The 15,628-nt window shown below is 41.5% G+C and overlaps 2 protein-coding genes across 2 annotated transcripts; both read right to left on the reverse strand.

The window, feature by feature from the left end:
* Positions 1 to 4,342: 4,342 nt before the first annotated feature.
* On the reverse strand, positions 4,343 to 8,014 carry LOC307238014 (5-beta-cholestane-3-alpha,7-alpha-diol 12-alpha-hydroxylase-like). The gene has a single exon (XM_080010856.1). It carries the CDS (start codon positions 7,904 to 7,906, stop codon positions 6,371 to 6,373), a length of 1,536 nt encoding a protein of 511 aa, XP_079866982.1. The 5' UTR covers positions 7,907 to 8,014; the 3' UTR covers positions 4,343 to 6,370.
* A 4,229-nt stretch (positions 8,015 to 12,243) lies between these two features.
* Positions 12,244 to 13,776, reverse strand: LOC307238015 (7-alpha-hydroxycholest-4-en-3-one 12-alpha-hydroxylase-like; the record flags this gene model as incomplete). The annotated part of the gene is made up of 1 exon (XM_080010857.1): positions 12,244 to 13,776. The coding sequence occupies one exon, from the start codon at positions 13,774 to 13,776 to the stop codon at positions 12,244 to 12,246; it is 1,533 nt and encodes a 510-aa protein (XP_079866983.1).
* Between the last annotated feature and the right edge of the window lie 1,852 nt (positions 13,777 to 15,628).

Raw genomic sequence — 15,628 nt, forward strand, 5'->3', positions numbered from 1 at the left:
TGTTATTATTATTATTTTTATTTTTTTAATTATTATTATTATTATTATTAATAATAATAATTATAATAATAATAATAATAATAACAAACTTAACAATAATAACAAAAATAATGATAATTAAAATCAAAATGTAGGCAATTTTGTCCACATACTCACAAAATGACGTTACATTTCTTTCTTGGGAGGAGATAATTTTTAGTTGCGCATACTAATAATAATAATAATAATAATAATAATAATAATAATTGTTTCATAAAATAATAACGGTTTTTATTCTTCACAAGTTGAACACATCAATCTGGTTAGAATATTATTTTTTTCGTGTAAAAGTTGGGAAAATGCGACACTTGCCCGCCTTTGATAATCTTTACAACATATGGAGCGCGATTGCTTAAAAAAATGATCAATGTTGCAGTGTGAATAAAATGTCCGATTTAAAATCACCCCACGACAAAGCATTTTGTCCCACCTTTCTGTTCACAGTCAATATGAAAGATTTTCCAAGCTTTATCAATTGTTTCATAAAATGTCCCCAAAAAGGTCAATCTAGGGCTCTGAACGTGAACGTGTCCACCAGTATTTCTCGCATTTCTCTATCACAATAGAAAGCGAGACTCTGTCGTGTTCACAATGTCGAAATCCGGAATGATGCGCTGAAACTGGAACTCTGGGCGACGGAGAGTTTATTGGACGATTTTGAGAATCTACCAAGAAAAATAAACGTTATACGTCGACGTAGGGAGTCCTAAGCCGCGTGTCTCGTCTAGCAGCAATTTAACCCAGGGGTCCGCTAGAACTTTCCCCCGCTCATTCTTTTGTTACCAACGACACACCACCCTTGCGGGGCAGCCCCTCCTTTGCTATTCCCTTCCCCCGAGCGTCTACTTCCAGACTCCCCGCTGTGTGTGCGCCAGATTAACCGCTTCAGTGCCAGTTTCGAACTAGTTGCGTAGTTACACCCAGCGTCTCTATACATGTTTTAATTTTGGCTCTGACTGATCAATGAAACTGTGTTTCATAATTACCCACAATATCAATGATAGTAATGTATATACATACATTCATTCATGTAACGTATACTGTAGAATACACACACACACACACACGCACACACACACACACACAGAGTTTTAGTTCAGTCTGTAATGTTATAGTTATAGTTATAGTAGTATAGTTATATGTAGTATGTTATAGTTATAGTATATGTATATATTAATTTTTTTCTCACAACTGGCCTATCGCAGCAAGCATTTCATTTGAACGCATGCCATGACAACACGTTATTATGCAACATTATATTAACTACTTAGCATTTGGTAAAGAAATCATATCATCCTTCAGCGATTTTAGAAATGTGCGAGACGGCGGGTTTTGCTGCGGTGGGTCACATGGTCACATGGTCAGTTTGGCGTCACACATTCGTACGCGTTCAAGATAACGCAAGCTCCGTGACACGCGAAGGAGTGGATGTCGTTCCCGCTCTCCGCAGCTGCGTCGCGGTGACACTGATAGTCTGACAGTCTGGACTGTCTCTGGGAATTTACACTGTGTGCTGAAAATAAAGATATGTTACTGGGGTTATATGAGGTGGTGTGCTTCATTATGTGTGTGCATATATGTTTATGTGATTACATAGAGTTAGATATATCGTGACATAATATTGTTACACTAACGCTACCAGCCATGGCTAGCTAATTAGTTATTATTTACATATTATTATAACTATTCCCCAATATTTGCAAGATATTTGTTCGCTAGCTAGACTAAAATAAAAACCTACCTGTCCATACTGTAGATTCTTCTACTACTGCTGTAGTCGACAAAAATCCCAACGTGTGTCTACTACATGAAGTCCCATCTCGGAAGCTAAACAGCGTCGGTCCTGGTTAGTACTTGGATGGGAGACAGCCTGGGAATAACAGGTGCTGTGTGCGGGACAAGGGCCACCAACCGCCTTTGGTCCGGAGGTTCCAGCCCATTGGGAAGGACACGGTCCTTCCAGTCTGGTCCAATCTTTCTCCTGGTCCAATCTTCCCCAAACAGCAGACCTTGGAGGTGAGGCAGTTGTTTTGTAGCAGCAGAAGCATAACTAGATCATCGTTAAATTGTAAAGCTAGGCACATGATGACTTAGACACACTTAAATTTGTATGCTATTGGATATGTATACTATTAAAAAGTTTTCTTTCAGTCATAGATTTTTCTTTTGTAACCTTTTGTAGGAGCGAACATTAAACCTAAAATTCCCTTTGTTTACTCAATCCCTAGTGCCCCAGGTATGCAGGGTCTCAGCAGAAAGCTGTCAGACAAACTGATGCAGAGGAGAGCAGGGAGGAAGAAGAGGGGTTAATGAGTAGCAGCAGTGCCAATGAAGGAGTGACAGAAGAGATTGAACAAGCAGGTAATAAGGGGAAGGAAGAGTATGGACAGATTCCAAGTGAGGAAGATGACGTTTTAGATGATCCAGCGCTGTGGCCAGTGAAAGTACAAGACCGTGAAAAAGAAGCAATTGTTCGCAGGCTAGCCAACAGGTGGGATGAGTGATGAGATCTGTATAGAATCATGCCCCCAGACTCAGAAGGCAAGCCATTCCCCAACTATTTACAGTACATTAAGTCAGCAAACGGAAGAGAAAAGGTACAGAGAGACCGGCTTATTTATAGTAAGAGTGTAAAGGAATTATATTGCATACCATGTGTTTTTTCTTCTCATGAGCAAAGTAAACCATCACCCAGTTCTCTGAATTGATAGGATGGCTATAATATATCATCGGTGAAATGGTGGAGAATGTATGACAAACTACCAGAGCATGAGGATGGTGTGTCTCACAAGAACTGTTACTGGAAATGGAAAAATCTGCAGCATACCTTAACAACAGCAACAGGTATAGAGAGTCAACTGCAGAAACAAATCCAATCAGAAATTGATAAAAACAGAGCACTTGTAGAAAGTATTTTGGATGTGACATTGTACTTAGCAGCTAGGAATCTGCCATTCCGGGAGAAATCACTCAATCTTGATGATGTGCACAATGGACAATACCTAGGCTTACTTGAACTGTTGTCAAATTATGACCCATTATTACGTGAGTACTTACAGAAAGCCAGGAACAAAAATAAATGAGCACGACTGACTCATTACCTCAGCCCTGAGAGCCAAAACGAGTTCATAGGAATATGTGGTCAAAGGGTTATGAAGACATTACTTTATGAAAGAGAAGATGCAATCTATTACTCGGTTATATGTGATGCAACTCCAGACATTTCCCATATTGAGCAAAATGTATTATTGGTGAGATATGTATACAAAGATAAAGTTCAGGGAACAGGTGAATGGGAAATTATTGAACGTTTTCTTGAATTTAAAGACTGCTCGAAAGACAGGCAATGACATTTCTGAAATGATTTTGAGGGCATTGGAAGGTCATGGTATAGACATAGCAGATTGCCGTGGTAAGGCTATGATAATTGTGCGAATATGTCAGGGAAAGTGAAAGTAGTTCAAGTACACATACTACAAAAGAATCCACTGGCCACATACTCACCTTGTGCCTCCCATATTCTTAATCTTGTGGGTGTACATGCAGCTCAGTCGTCCCCAGAAGTATCAACCTTTTTTATTTTTATTAATATTATTATTTTTCTATGTAAGTATCAACTTTTGATCTGAATCATCTTTACAATCTCTTCAGAGCCAGCCCAGAGCGATGGGCCATTCTCAAGGAAAAGACTGGCTACTGTCTTAACGGCCTTTCAGACACACGTTGGAGTGTGCGTATTGTTGCGGTCCGACCAGTGGCAACTCGGCTATCATCAAGGCCCTAGACATGCTTCTTGCTACGTGCAGCTTGACAAACAAAGCCAAATCTGAGGCAAAAAGTCGGAAAAGCTTCCTCATGTCTTTCAAGGCAATCTTCCTGCTCAATTTCTGGGTAAACATTTTGCAGTGTATTGAGAATAGAAGCCTAATTCATTCAGTCACAAAATATTTCTGTGGACACTGAAGCAGCTCCCATTAAGGCATTACAGGAAGCCTCCACGATGGCAAATGAAATGAGTGTAAATAATCATTTTCACAGTGAACAGAGGAGATGCCAGAAAAAAAAGAAAATGTTTCCCCGATGAGACTGAAGATGACAATGCAAATGAACAGAAGTCAGACACTGGATTTTGCAACACCATGTTTTATGTGTCTCTGGCTAGTAATCAGTAATTTAGACATGCGGTTCCACTATATTGCAGCTACTGTATGTGCGAGGAGTTTTCACCAATATGTACATTTAGGAAAATGACTGAAAACCAAATTCATGTATCTTGCCAAAAATTGAGAAACAAGTACTCCAAAGATCTCACAGACGGATTTGAAAATTAGGTGTGACATCTAAAGAAGATATATGGTGACAGTTTTTCAGATGGTCTTTCTCCTATAGAGCTCCTAAATGCCATCTACAAGATGCAGCTACAGAGCATTTTTGGAGAGTTGTGCATTGCACTGCGAATATTTTGTACAATGCCTGTAACAGCTGCTGGAGGTGAACATGCTTTCAGAAAGCTGAAACTAACAAAGAACTATCTAAGATCTGCAATGTGTCAAGACAGGTTGAACAGCCTTGCCTTTCAACTGAAAACCAGTTAGCTAGAAAATGTAACTTAAAGAGAATATAAATGAGATTGCCCACAAGAAGACAACGCCTGGCTCTTGGTGCAGTGTAACCTCTGAGTTTTGTTGACAGGGAACAAACACAAGAGCAAATGCCGGGGATGGGCAAAATACTGTTTCAGAGTGTTTTCTGCTATGGTTTATCTCCTGTTGAATTTACTCAGGGATGCCCACATAATGTCTTGACACTACATTTGCAGTGTCACAGATGCTTGTAGGTAGGTACCACATTTATGCCTGCAGTTCACATAGTTCAGGATTTTTTTTTAATTTTGAGTATGTTGTTTAGGAATGTATTTAGTAATTATGCATAGGGCATAAGAGGGTAAGCCTTGTTTATTAGAATTGGTTATAATTTTACCAACTTTAACTTTTATCTGAAACATGGATCATTGGTAATTTCTTCATTAATACTGACTACAATACCATATATTAAAAATAAGTCACCAATTGTGTAATTATTTATAATAAAGCATCGTTAAAATCTCATGACACAGGCAGCTTTTGTTAACATTAGGAACTAAAAAAGTTTGCAATACTGTTAATATAGGAAAAGGATGAAGGGGGAAACTAGAATCTGCACAATTGTAGTAAAGAGCAGCAGAAGCTTATTGTAGTACATTTAACACATATTGTTCAGTATGTTATTTTAATCGGAAACATTCTGATTTCTATGTTAGGGGCCCGGTAGGTTTTTTTTTTCATGGGGCCCCAAAATTCTGGCAACGCCCCTGCATACAAGTAAGAAACTGAGGAAACAAGATACATCATGTACTCAAAGTCTATCTCTCACAAGGCTAGCTCTGAACTGAAATAAGACCCTGGTAGAGACACATTTGTGAAAGACTACTTGATTTACAAAATAAATGGCAGTAAGTGAAGTCAGAACAGAAAATTCAATATGTCCAATATTGTAGTACATAGAGCAATGTCCATCCAATCACTGTTGCTTTTATAGCGTCCATCACAAGATAAGATATCCTTGGGACGTATGCAATTAAAAAAAAGAGGTGTTCCAGAGGTCTGCTGACAGCGTTGTTGAGTTTTCCAATTGTTATTTATGCTCATTTGTAAAGATGCCTTTGACATGGGAATTATGTGGTTATGTTTTAAAGATTAAAAAAAAAGAAAAGATAAAAAAATAGGGACCTCAGGACAAATAACACGTAAAGGAAATACAATGATCAAACCTGACTAATGGTGCATTTTTCCCCCCTTTGCAGATATTACCTCATGTACAAAACAAAAAACAAAAAACAAATTGCAAAGATGACATTATTATATTAACAATTTAGTAAAGTATTTTTATCTCCCTTTGCACTCTTCCAAGTAGATGGTCTGATTTTTCCAGGTTCATTGGATGCAGAAGGACTAACCATTCTCATTTTAAGGTTGTTTGGGAACTTTTTATTTATTGTAGAGAGTGACAGGAAATAGGGGGTAGAGAGAGGAAGCAAAAAATGACTGCAGGCTGGAGTCATACTCAAGTTGCTGCAGGCATTTTCGCTATATGGTATGTGTCTATCTGGTTGTCACATAGGGATTCATCATTTTAAATTTCTATGTATTTATAAATACAAAAATTGATATCATTGTAAAACTACCTTTCCCAAACTACCTTTTATAATACTTTTTCTTTAAGTTTATTCAAAGACTGTTTGATTGCTCATATATAAGGTTCTGTAATTTCTTCATTTATAAAACTTTGCAGTTTAAAGTCTAAGTCTGTATCTGAAATACATATCTCTGTTGGGCTGCATAGTTCCAAAACCCCACCGTGTGGTATCAATATCAGGTATTTCCTCATCAGGATTTGTCAGTTCCATGTCAAAATACAATAGCATGAGGAAAACAAACTGCTTCAGCTCATTGGTGGCAAAGAAACGTCCAGGACACATACTGATCCCAGCTCCCCAAGGCATTGTGCTATACTTCAGCTTCTTCCCTCCTTTGTAAAAATCAGTTTTCCTGCTGCCGTCCGGGTTGAGAAAGCGATCATATTTGAATGAGTGTGGATCAGGGTGGATTTCTGGGTCAATATGAAAAGCAGTGTATGGGAAGAGTGAAACTAAGTCGTTCTCACGAATACGATACCCACTGCCATCAGCCATTTTGAGGGTCATGTCCTGGAGAACAGCTCTCGTAAGAACAGGAGCTGCAGTCAATCTGAGGGTCTCCTCCAAGGCACTGTCTAGGATTGGTGTTTTCTGCAGCATGTCCCTGGTCAGGTTGATCAGAGGGCCACCACGCCTCACTTCCTGACCAGATTCTCTCACAATCTTATCGACCTCGTCCTTGACAGCTGTCATGGCTTCAGGATGTTTCAAAAGGTAAAGGAGAATCCAAAATGAAGAAGGCCCTGTGTTGCCCTGGGATGCCCACAGCAATACAAACATATATCGATCTTGCATGAACTCCTTCACTCCATTATCTGCCCTCATTTGGTACATGTCAGTCACCCAACCACTTACATTGTCCTTAATCTTGATCTTCTGCACAGACAGTTTATCCCAGAACAGCTTCATTAGCCTCTTTGCCGTCATCATCTCCGCGGGTGGCAGGACGCCGTAGGCCAGTCTAGGGAAGAGTTGGTCATATTTACGAAACTCAGTGAAAAGTTTGTCTGATTGTTGTCTGTCCATCTCATTGGCCTTCTCGGTGCTCCCAGATGTTTCAGACGGCACATTACCAAACAGCGACAGATAGCCTCCCCTAAAAACAATATTGTAGCAGTACATGAAGAGTCTGTCCTCGATCCAGGTCTTTTGTTCTTCTTCTGTTCCAATACTGTGTAGCATCAGCTTCTGCAAATTATTCATCATGGCGTCTGTCAGTAAAACTAGCCCATCTCCCATTAGGTGTCTGTTGCTTGAAATCTGAAGAATCTTATGGTCATTTTTCACAGCCTTATAACCAAATACTCTCTCCACCAGCTTTTTTGCAAAGTTTTGGAAGTCCAATTTAGCACGAACTTCCTTAACAACTGCACCAAACGAATGAGGGTCCATGATGAAGGTGAAGTATTTCCCTCCAAGCTGTACTGTGAAAATGTCCCCATGTTTTTTCTTCATCCTCTCTAAGAACTTTGCTGTGTCCCTGCGAAACTCCAAAACATGTCCGAGCCAGGGGATTGGACCTTTGTCCAAAGGCGGTTCACCTGGACGCCGTTGCCTGAATGCTCCTAAAAAGTAAAGCCCTCCAAGTAGAGAGACTAGCACAGCAAGTAGAATGGGCAGGAGGAAAGCCATAGCTGTTTTCCTGTTGCAGTGATAGTGACCACTGATAATTCAGCACAACTAGTTGGCTGTTAAAGCAAAGTGACCCACCCCTTTTCAAATGGGAGTGGTTTACGGGAACTGAACACACCATCTGTTTCTGATTTTTTTTTAAAGGGCAAAAAGTAGAACATAGAGAACCCCAAAGTCCAAAGCAAAGACAACCAAAATAATTCAAATGAAAATATGATTTTGATCATTCAGTAGGTTTGTCGAATTAAAAAAATATTTGTTTATATATATATATATATATATATATATATATATATATATATATTTGTATTCAAGTGTAAAAGAGTGCCTATACAAAAGCATGAAAGACACACACACTGTATATATGCTGTAGGCTCAACATCAATTTTGTCTCATAGGATAAAGAAATCTGTAAAATAACACGAAATGTAAATGTCTCATTTCAGGGCACACTGTGAAAGACATTATTCAACACGAGCGTGTAAATTCTGATTTCTGAAGTTCACTGAGGGCCCTCTTCCACATGCAACCTTTATACTGTGTGCTGTCTGCTGCAAGACGACCTTCGACTCAGTGTGGCAATACCTGGGCTCTACTTTGTTGATTTAGTGGTTTTCCAAAAACTCCTCACATATCGCCACTCTATCCTACTCCGACAGCTGGATAATGTGTAGTCTTGTCTCACGGCATATGAACAGAACATTTAGTAGAACTTCAATACTTATATATATAATATTTTCGCTTGGGCTACAAGTATCTACTTCTGTGTATTAAAAGGGAGGAAGGCGGTGCCACTCGGACACAAGCCGGTTGCTGCAGCTTATGCACAATTCGTTCACAAAATGTCGCGTCCCTGGGTGGGCTCGAACCACCAACCTTTCGGTTAACAGCCGAACGCGCTAACCGATTGCGCCACAGAGACATACGACATGCTTGCACTTCGCAAGACATGGTATCTCTGCTCTTATGTCGCGGTATTAGTAGGAGAACTCGGGTACCTCTTCCACCACTGACAACGCCTTAATGTCTATTCGTGATCCAAAGATGTCGTCAGGCTCGAAGCTGACTAGCAGAGTGAGCATTAGCCACCCGCTTCCTCTCATTTGTTGAGCAGCATGGCCACCTAGCGGTTCGTTGTGAGACTAAACAATCTACGCAATACCAGGACAATGGCGCGTCGTACACAATGGACGAGACGTGTTTCTCGTCAGTCTGTATCAGCGGAATGGTGGAAGAAGGCAACAGTCGCGACACGTTATACCGATTTGATGTATGTTCATGCGAACTTGTACAATTTCCCAAAATTTCCAGAAGGTTGAATTGTTGATACGAGCTTTATTGTTGAGTTCTCTGGTGTATTTTCTTTTTTTAATTCGTTAAGGAGGGCAAGGCGATGCAGGCGCTCAGCAGCTAGACGAGCCCCCTCGCCATCAGCCTTAAAGATCCTGTGGTAACCTAGGTTGGTCATATCGAAAAGGTCACGGAAAGCATGAAGCGGAGGGGTGAAGCTGCCATGCACGACGCGGCACGGGCCGCACGTTGTTGTTTTTGGGGTTTTTTTGTTTGGTTCAATGAGCAAACGTAAATAAAAAATAACAGGGCTGCCCCATGGCAGTCGAGTGTGCATTGCAATAACAGGATCAAACAGATAGACATTTACAACATGCACAGGGATAACATTTCAATGACAATTATAAATAAGGGAAATCATTAATATGTTTTTATATGTGTGAATCGAACACGGCTGTTCATGTGTTTGATGGCCTCCAAATAAAACAACTATAACCAGCGTGGGGGGGACGGTGCACGGGGGCACGGAATTCGTAGACTCGTTGATCAGCCGCCGTCGGTACGCCAAGGGTGTCTCCGATGGCGCTTGTATTTATGGTTCCGCGCGGGTGATTACGCACATAGAGCGCCAAAGCGCTAGAAGGCAGTGTGGAGTCCATTTTAGCACGGACGTCATCTGAAAATAAATATTCGATGTGAAACGGCGTGAATTGGCAATTGAACCTCCTCAGCCTCAATGCCGCGCCCCATTTTTGTTCATTGTTGGTGTTGGTGGCTCATTGTTGTGAGGCATTGCACTGCTGCCTCACAACAAGAAGGTCCTGGCTTCGATTCCCGCCGGGGGCGTGGTTGGCACCGTGCTCCGGACGGGTTATCTCCCAAATGGGAGCCTTTCTGTGTGGAGTTTGCATGTTCTCCCCGTGCTCACATGGGGTTTCCTCCACCTCACGTCAGTAAGGACCCCCACCAAAAACATGCACACATCATCGTCCCTTAAAAATAAGCCTAAAATTATACTAGAATGTGCTCCCAGAAAAAAAAAAAAAGTCTTTTAGCACTGCACCCATACCAAAAGGCTATGGAAGTACTTGAGTGGATTTATTATTGATAATATTGACTCTGATTTCACTTTATGCCTAAAAAATGTTTTGTTTGTTTTCAATAAATGAAATCGCCAAAAAAATCAAATAATATTATATTATGAACCTAATCTTTCTTTTCGCAAAATGCCATACCCACAAATCCAAATTTAATAACTAAACCCTTATTTATCATATTTGAAAATGAAACCGAACAATACATGAAAACTATTTTCTCCTCCAAAAACAAGAAGGCTATCAAGACTGCTGAGTTTGTGCACCTCCTCTAATGTATTTGTGTGAATGAATGATGTCCCGACATTTTGTTTGTTTGGATTTTATTGTGATTGATTGATGTCACTTGAATGTCTTCTCCACTCAAGAAGTAAAAAACAGTTAAATTATAATTATATATATATATATATATATATACAATTGTAATTCAATTTCAGAAAACAATCAATCAATACGATTAAATAGTGAACATTTATTCGTTTTTAAATGTTTAGATTGTGCCACAACCCTGATTTTATGAATGAAGAATGAGAGTTCTTACTATACTTTAACCTGTCTCCAGAAAGCTCCTCTGAACAACCTGAAAGCCCCTTTAAACCAACCAAGTCTGAACTTGGCCTGACAGGCTGTGATTGGGCCACTCGGGCACCCATCATAAGGCCCGCCACCCAGTTTATGTACTGGGTCATACTGTCATACTTCCTCTGACAAATTGAGCTCTTAAACAAGCTGGTCAGTGAGGTCACCAGTTAGAACTTCTCGTTCTTCATTTGTAAAACCAGGGTTGTACTGGAGCACAACCCAAAGGTTTAACTTCAATCGGCCAGTTTTCAGCTTGGTTGGCCATGACTGATGAGCAGCCAATCAGTGTCAGATATATCCGATTCTTCTCGATTTGATCAGCTGGTTTACTGCACGGTTTGCGAAGGACGACTTCCAGTGAACGAGAGTGAGAACAGTCGGTCATTTATTATTATACTTTTTTTTTTTTGCAATGATCGCAATTTATTTTGGAATTGCAAGTACCATATAAATAAATTAGAAAGGTATATTTGCACTTAAAAGTGAGATTTTAATTTGATGTTTGAACAATACTACACCCTGCCTGAGGCTGACTTATTCCTTGGCTCATTGGTGATGAGCTAGAATCTGTACACATGATGACTTTGTATGGCCTAATTTCTTCCCACACACGTCCACTCACAGTCGTACTGACATTTTCCCAAATTATACTAGATTGAGATCCACACTGGATCCTTTTCTCACAGGATGCCAATACAGAACATATCCAGAGGATTTACAGCTTTCAGTGCAAGTGGGAAAGGGGCTTGATATATTATCAGTTGTACTTTGCTGGCTTTCGTATTGGTATAATCACTGCCTCTTCTATTCTTCAGGTTACCTTCCTGTTTCCCACACCCTGTTGATCATATCCATTGAAATATCCTGACTTCTGTCACTCAAATGAAAAATCATTATATAACAAACACAATTCGTCCCTGAACTGATGTCCCAATCCTCCTGATAATTGAGCCCGTTCTTAAGAAGAACATTAATTGCATCATCCCCATATTTACTAATCATTCAGGTAAACCTCCTGAATATACAGAAATGCATTTGACATGCTTGTTGTATTGTTTATTTATGCTTAAAAGACAATAAAAAACAAAAGGAACTTCAGGACAAATTCCATCTCCACATTTTTGTATTTTTTTGCCATTGCAGGGAACACCTCAATCAAAAATCCCAAAGAACACATTATGACACAAATACACAAATGATTTGATTTTGATACTGTTCTATATAATTTTTACTACCGTGGGAAGAACCATGCACAAACCGTAAACAGCCCGCAGTATTTACACACCCAAATATAATAAAGAGTTATAGCATACTTTTTCTTGAAGATTCTTTGATTGGCTTAAGATTTAAGGTTCTGTAATTCCTTAAAGTTTAAAATCTAAGTCTGTATCTGAAATCCATATCTCTGATGGGATGCATAATACCAAGACCACTCCGCCTGGTATCAAGATGAGGAATTTCCTCATCAGGATTCGTCAGTTCCATGTCAAAGTACAATAGCATGAGGAACACAAACAGTTTTAGCTCATTGGATGCAAATAAACGTCCAGGACACAAATTGGACCCAGCTCCCCAAGGCATTGTACTTGACTTCAGCTTCTTCCCTCCTTTGTAAAAATCTGTTTTCCTGCTGCCGTCCGGGTTGAGAAAGCGATCATATTTAAATAAGTGTGGATCAGGGTGGATTTCTGGGTCAGTATGAAAAGAAGTGTATGGGAAGAGTAAAACAAAGTCGCCCTTACGAAGACCATACCCATGGCCGTCAGCCATTTTGAGGGTCATGTCCTGCAGAACACCCCTGTTAAGAAACGGAGCTGCAGTCAATCTGAAGGTCTCCTCCATGACACTGTCAAGGATTGGTGTTTTCTGCAGCATGTCCCTGGTCAGGTTGATGAGAGGGCCACCACGCCTCACTTCCTGACCAGATTCTCTCACAACCTTATTGACCTCGTCCTTGACAGCTGTCATGGCTTCAGGATATTTCAAGAGGTGAAGTAGAAGCCAAAATGAAGAAGGCCCTGTGTTGCTCTGGGATGCCCACAGCAATACAAACATGTATCGATCTATCATGAACTTCTTCATTCCAATCTCTGCCCTCATTTGGTGTGCTTCAGTCACCCATCCGCTTACATTGTTCTTAGTCTTGATCTTCTGCACAGACAATTCATTCCAGATCAGTTTCTTTAACCTCTTCATCGTCATCATCTCCCTGGGGTTCAGGATGCCAAACGCCTGTTTTGCGACCAATGGGTCAAATTCACAAAACTCAGTAAATAGTTCGTCTGATTGTTGTCTGTCCATCTCATTGGCCTTCTCGGTGCTCCCAGATGTTTCAGGTCGCGCATTACCAAACAGAGACAGATAGCCTCCCCTAAAAACAATATTGTAGCAATAAATAAAGAGTCTGTCCTTGATCCAGGTCTTCTGTTCTTCTCCTGTTCCAATACTGTGTAGCATGAGCTTCTGCAAATGATACATCATGGCTTCAGTCAATAAATCCAGCCCATCTCCCATTAGGTGTCTCTTTAAAACGTCAGCATTATTGCCGGCATTGCCAATCATTTTATAATCAAGCGCTCTCAGGACAAATATTTTTTTAATGCCTATGAAGTCCAATTTAGCACGAGCTTCCTTAACAACTGCACCATAAGAAAGAGGATCCATCATGAAGGTGAAGTATTTCCCTCCGAGCTGCACTGTGAAAATGTCCCCATGTTTTTTCCTCATCCTCTCTAAGAACTTTGAGGCGTCCCTGCCAAACTCCAAACCATGTCCAAGCCAGGGGATTGGACCTTTGTCCAAAGGAGGTTCTCCTGGACGCCGTTGCCTGAATGCTCCTAAAAAGTAAAGCCCTCCAAGTAGAGAGAGTAGCACAGCAAGTAGGATGGGCAGGAGGAAAGCCATAGCTCTTTTCCTGTTGCAGTGACAGTGATCACTGATAATTAGGCAGTGGTTTACAGGAACCGGGCATTTAATCTGTTTTACATAAAACAACAATATCTGCACTCTAATACTCTTACACAGTGGACCCCTGAAGACCAAAGTAATCCAAAGTGCAAACTCATTTGTGTAAACAATAATGTGTGTCATGGATATCTGTTTGTATTGTAAAATGTTGTGTAATATATAAATGGTAGTCTACAACAGAAGTATGTATGAAAGCCTGTTTTCTGACCAGGAACAAATATTAATTTCAATTGAACAGGAATATCTTTTACTTAATGCTGAAGAACTGGATACCTTCTGCAAGATTACCTTTGACTCAGAATGCACCTTTTTCCATGCTGATAAAGAACTTAAAAATGAAATGAAATCAGATGTCTCTTCTGTATCTTGCTCTAATAATGTATATGATTTTTAATGCGACCAATTCAAAGCAAGTACTTGTCGGAGACCCCGTCCATCTCCATGTCCTCCGCTTAACGGGCCACGTGATCCTCACGTGACCCCTGTCAATGAAGCGCGGAGGAGGCGGGGGAGTCGCCAAGGGGACAGAGCACTCTCCTTAACTTTGGACACATGGAAGGTGGGATGGATGCGCATGGACCTGGGGAGCTTGAGCCGCACTGCCACCGGGTTGACGACCTTCTCGATCATGAACGGGCCGATGAACCGAGGAGCCACCTTTTTGGATTCCACCTTAAGAGGGAGGTCCCGGGTGGAGAGTCAGACCTTCTGGCCCGGCTGGTACTCCGGGGCCTGGGAGCGGCGACGGTTGGCGGCAGAGGCGTTGCGGCCAGCGGCTCGGAGGAGGGCGGACCGGACCCGGGTCCAGGTCCTGCGATATAGTACGGCCTGTGCGGGGGAAGGGATGTCGCCTTGGCCTTGCTGAAGACTTCCCTGAAGTCGAGGTACTCGGCGGGGACCCCCAACATGTCAGGTGCGGAGCTGGAGCTGGTGGGTGGCTGAGGTGCGGCAGCTTGCTTCAGGCAGACAAAATCACCTGCCTATATTGTGTAGCTCCCGCTTGTGCAACCAAAACAGCTCTGACCCATTGAGGCATGGACTCCACAAGACCTCTGAAGGTGTCCTGTGGTATCTGGCACTACGTTAGCAGCAGATCCTTTAAGTCCTGAGAGTTGCAAGGTGGGGCCCCCGTGGATCAGGCTTGTTGTTCCAGCATTGTAGGCGCTTTCTATGGTGGACAGGGGTCAGCACCACCCTCGATGAGACCACACCAGGAAGTGAACCAGGCAGCGAACCTGAACCTGAAACTTGAAAGTAGTTTGCAACCACACTCACACATTTGGATGTCAGCTCCACACGGCACGGCTAGACCGTGGCACCCCTTCAGGAGGATTTGCGGACCACGAGGCACCTTCTTGTTCCTTACGTATACCATATTAACCAAAATGAAACTCAGCAAATGGGGAGAAATTCTGGCTAAGGCTGGACTCGTCCTCTTAGTGTTCCTCATTGTGCTTATGTTGGTTGGGTGTTGTGTGGCCCCAATCATCCGTGCTAAAATTTTGAAGGCTGTGGGGGTGCAGCAAATAAATATTGCAGAAACTGATCCCTTGCTTTTGTCTCCTATGCCAGGAAATGACCACCCTGATACCGACCAATGGCTGTGAGCACTTGTAGGACAGTACCTTGGGTTGAAGTGTCCGTTATAAGCATGGTGCCTTCAGGTAAGATGTGGATGCGGTGAAGGTGCAGTACCCACTGGAACCCCTGCTGCAGTGCCGACCATTCCTCGACCGTCCGTCCTGTCGCTTCTTCACCTTGTTATGGGGACATCTTTTTCCCTGGATGC

Source organism: Zeus faber (assembly GCF_960531495.2).
Source record: "Zeus faber genome assembly, chromosome: 12".
NCBI classification, from domain to species: domain Eukaryota; kingdom Metazoa; phylum Chordata; class Actinopteri; order Zeiformes; family Zeidae; genus Zeus; species Zeus faber.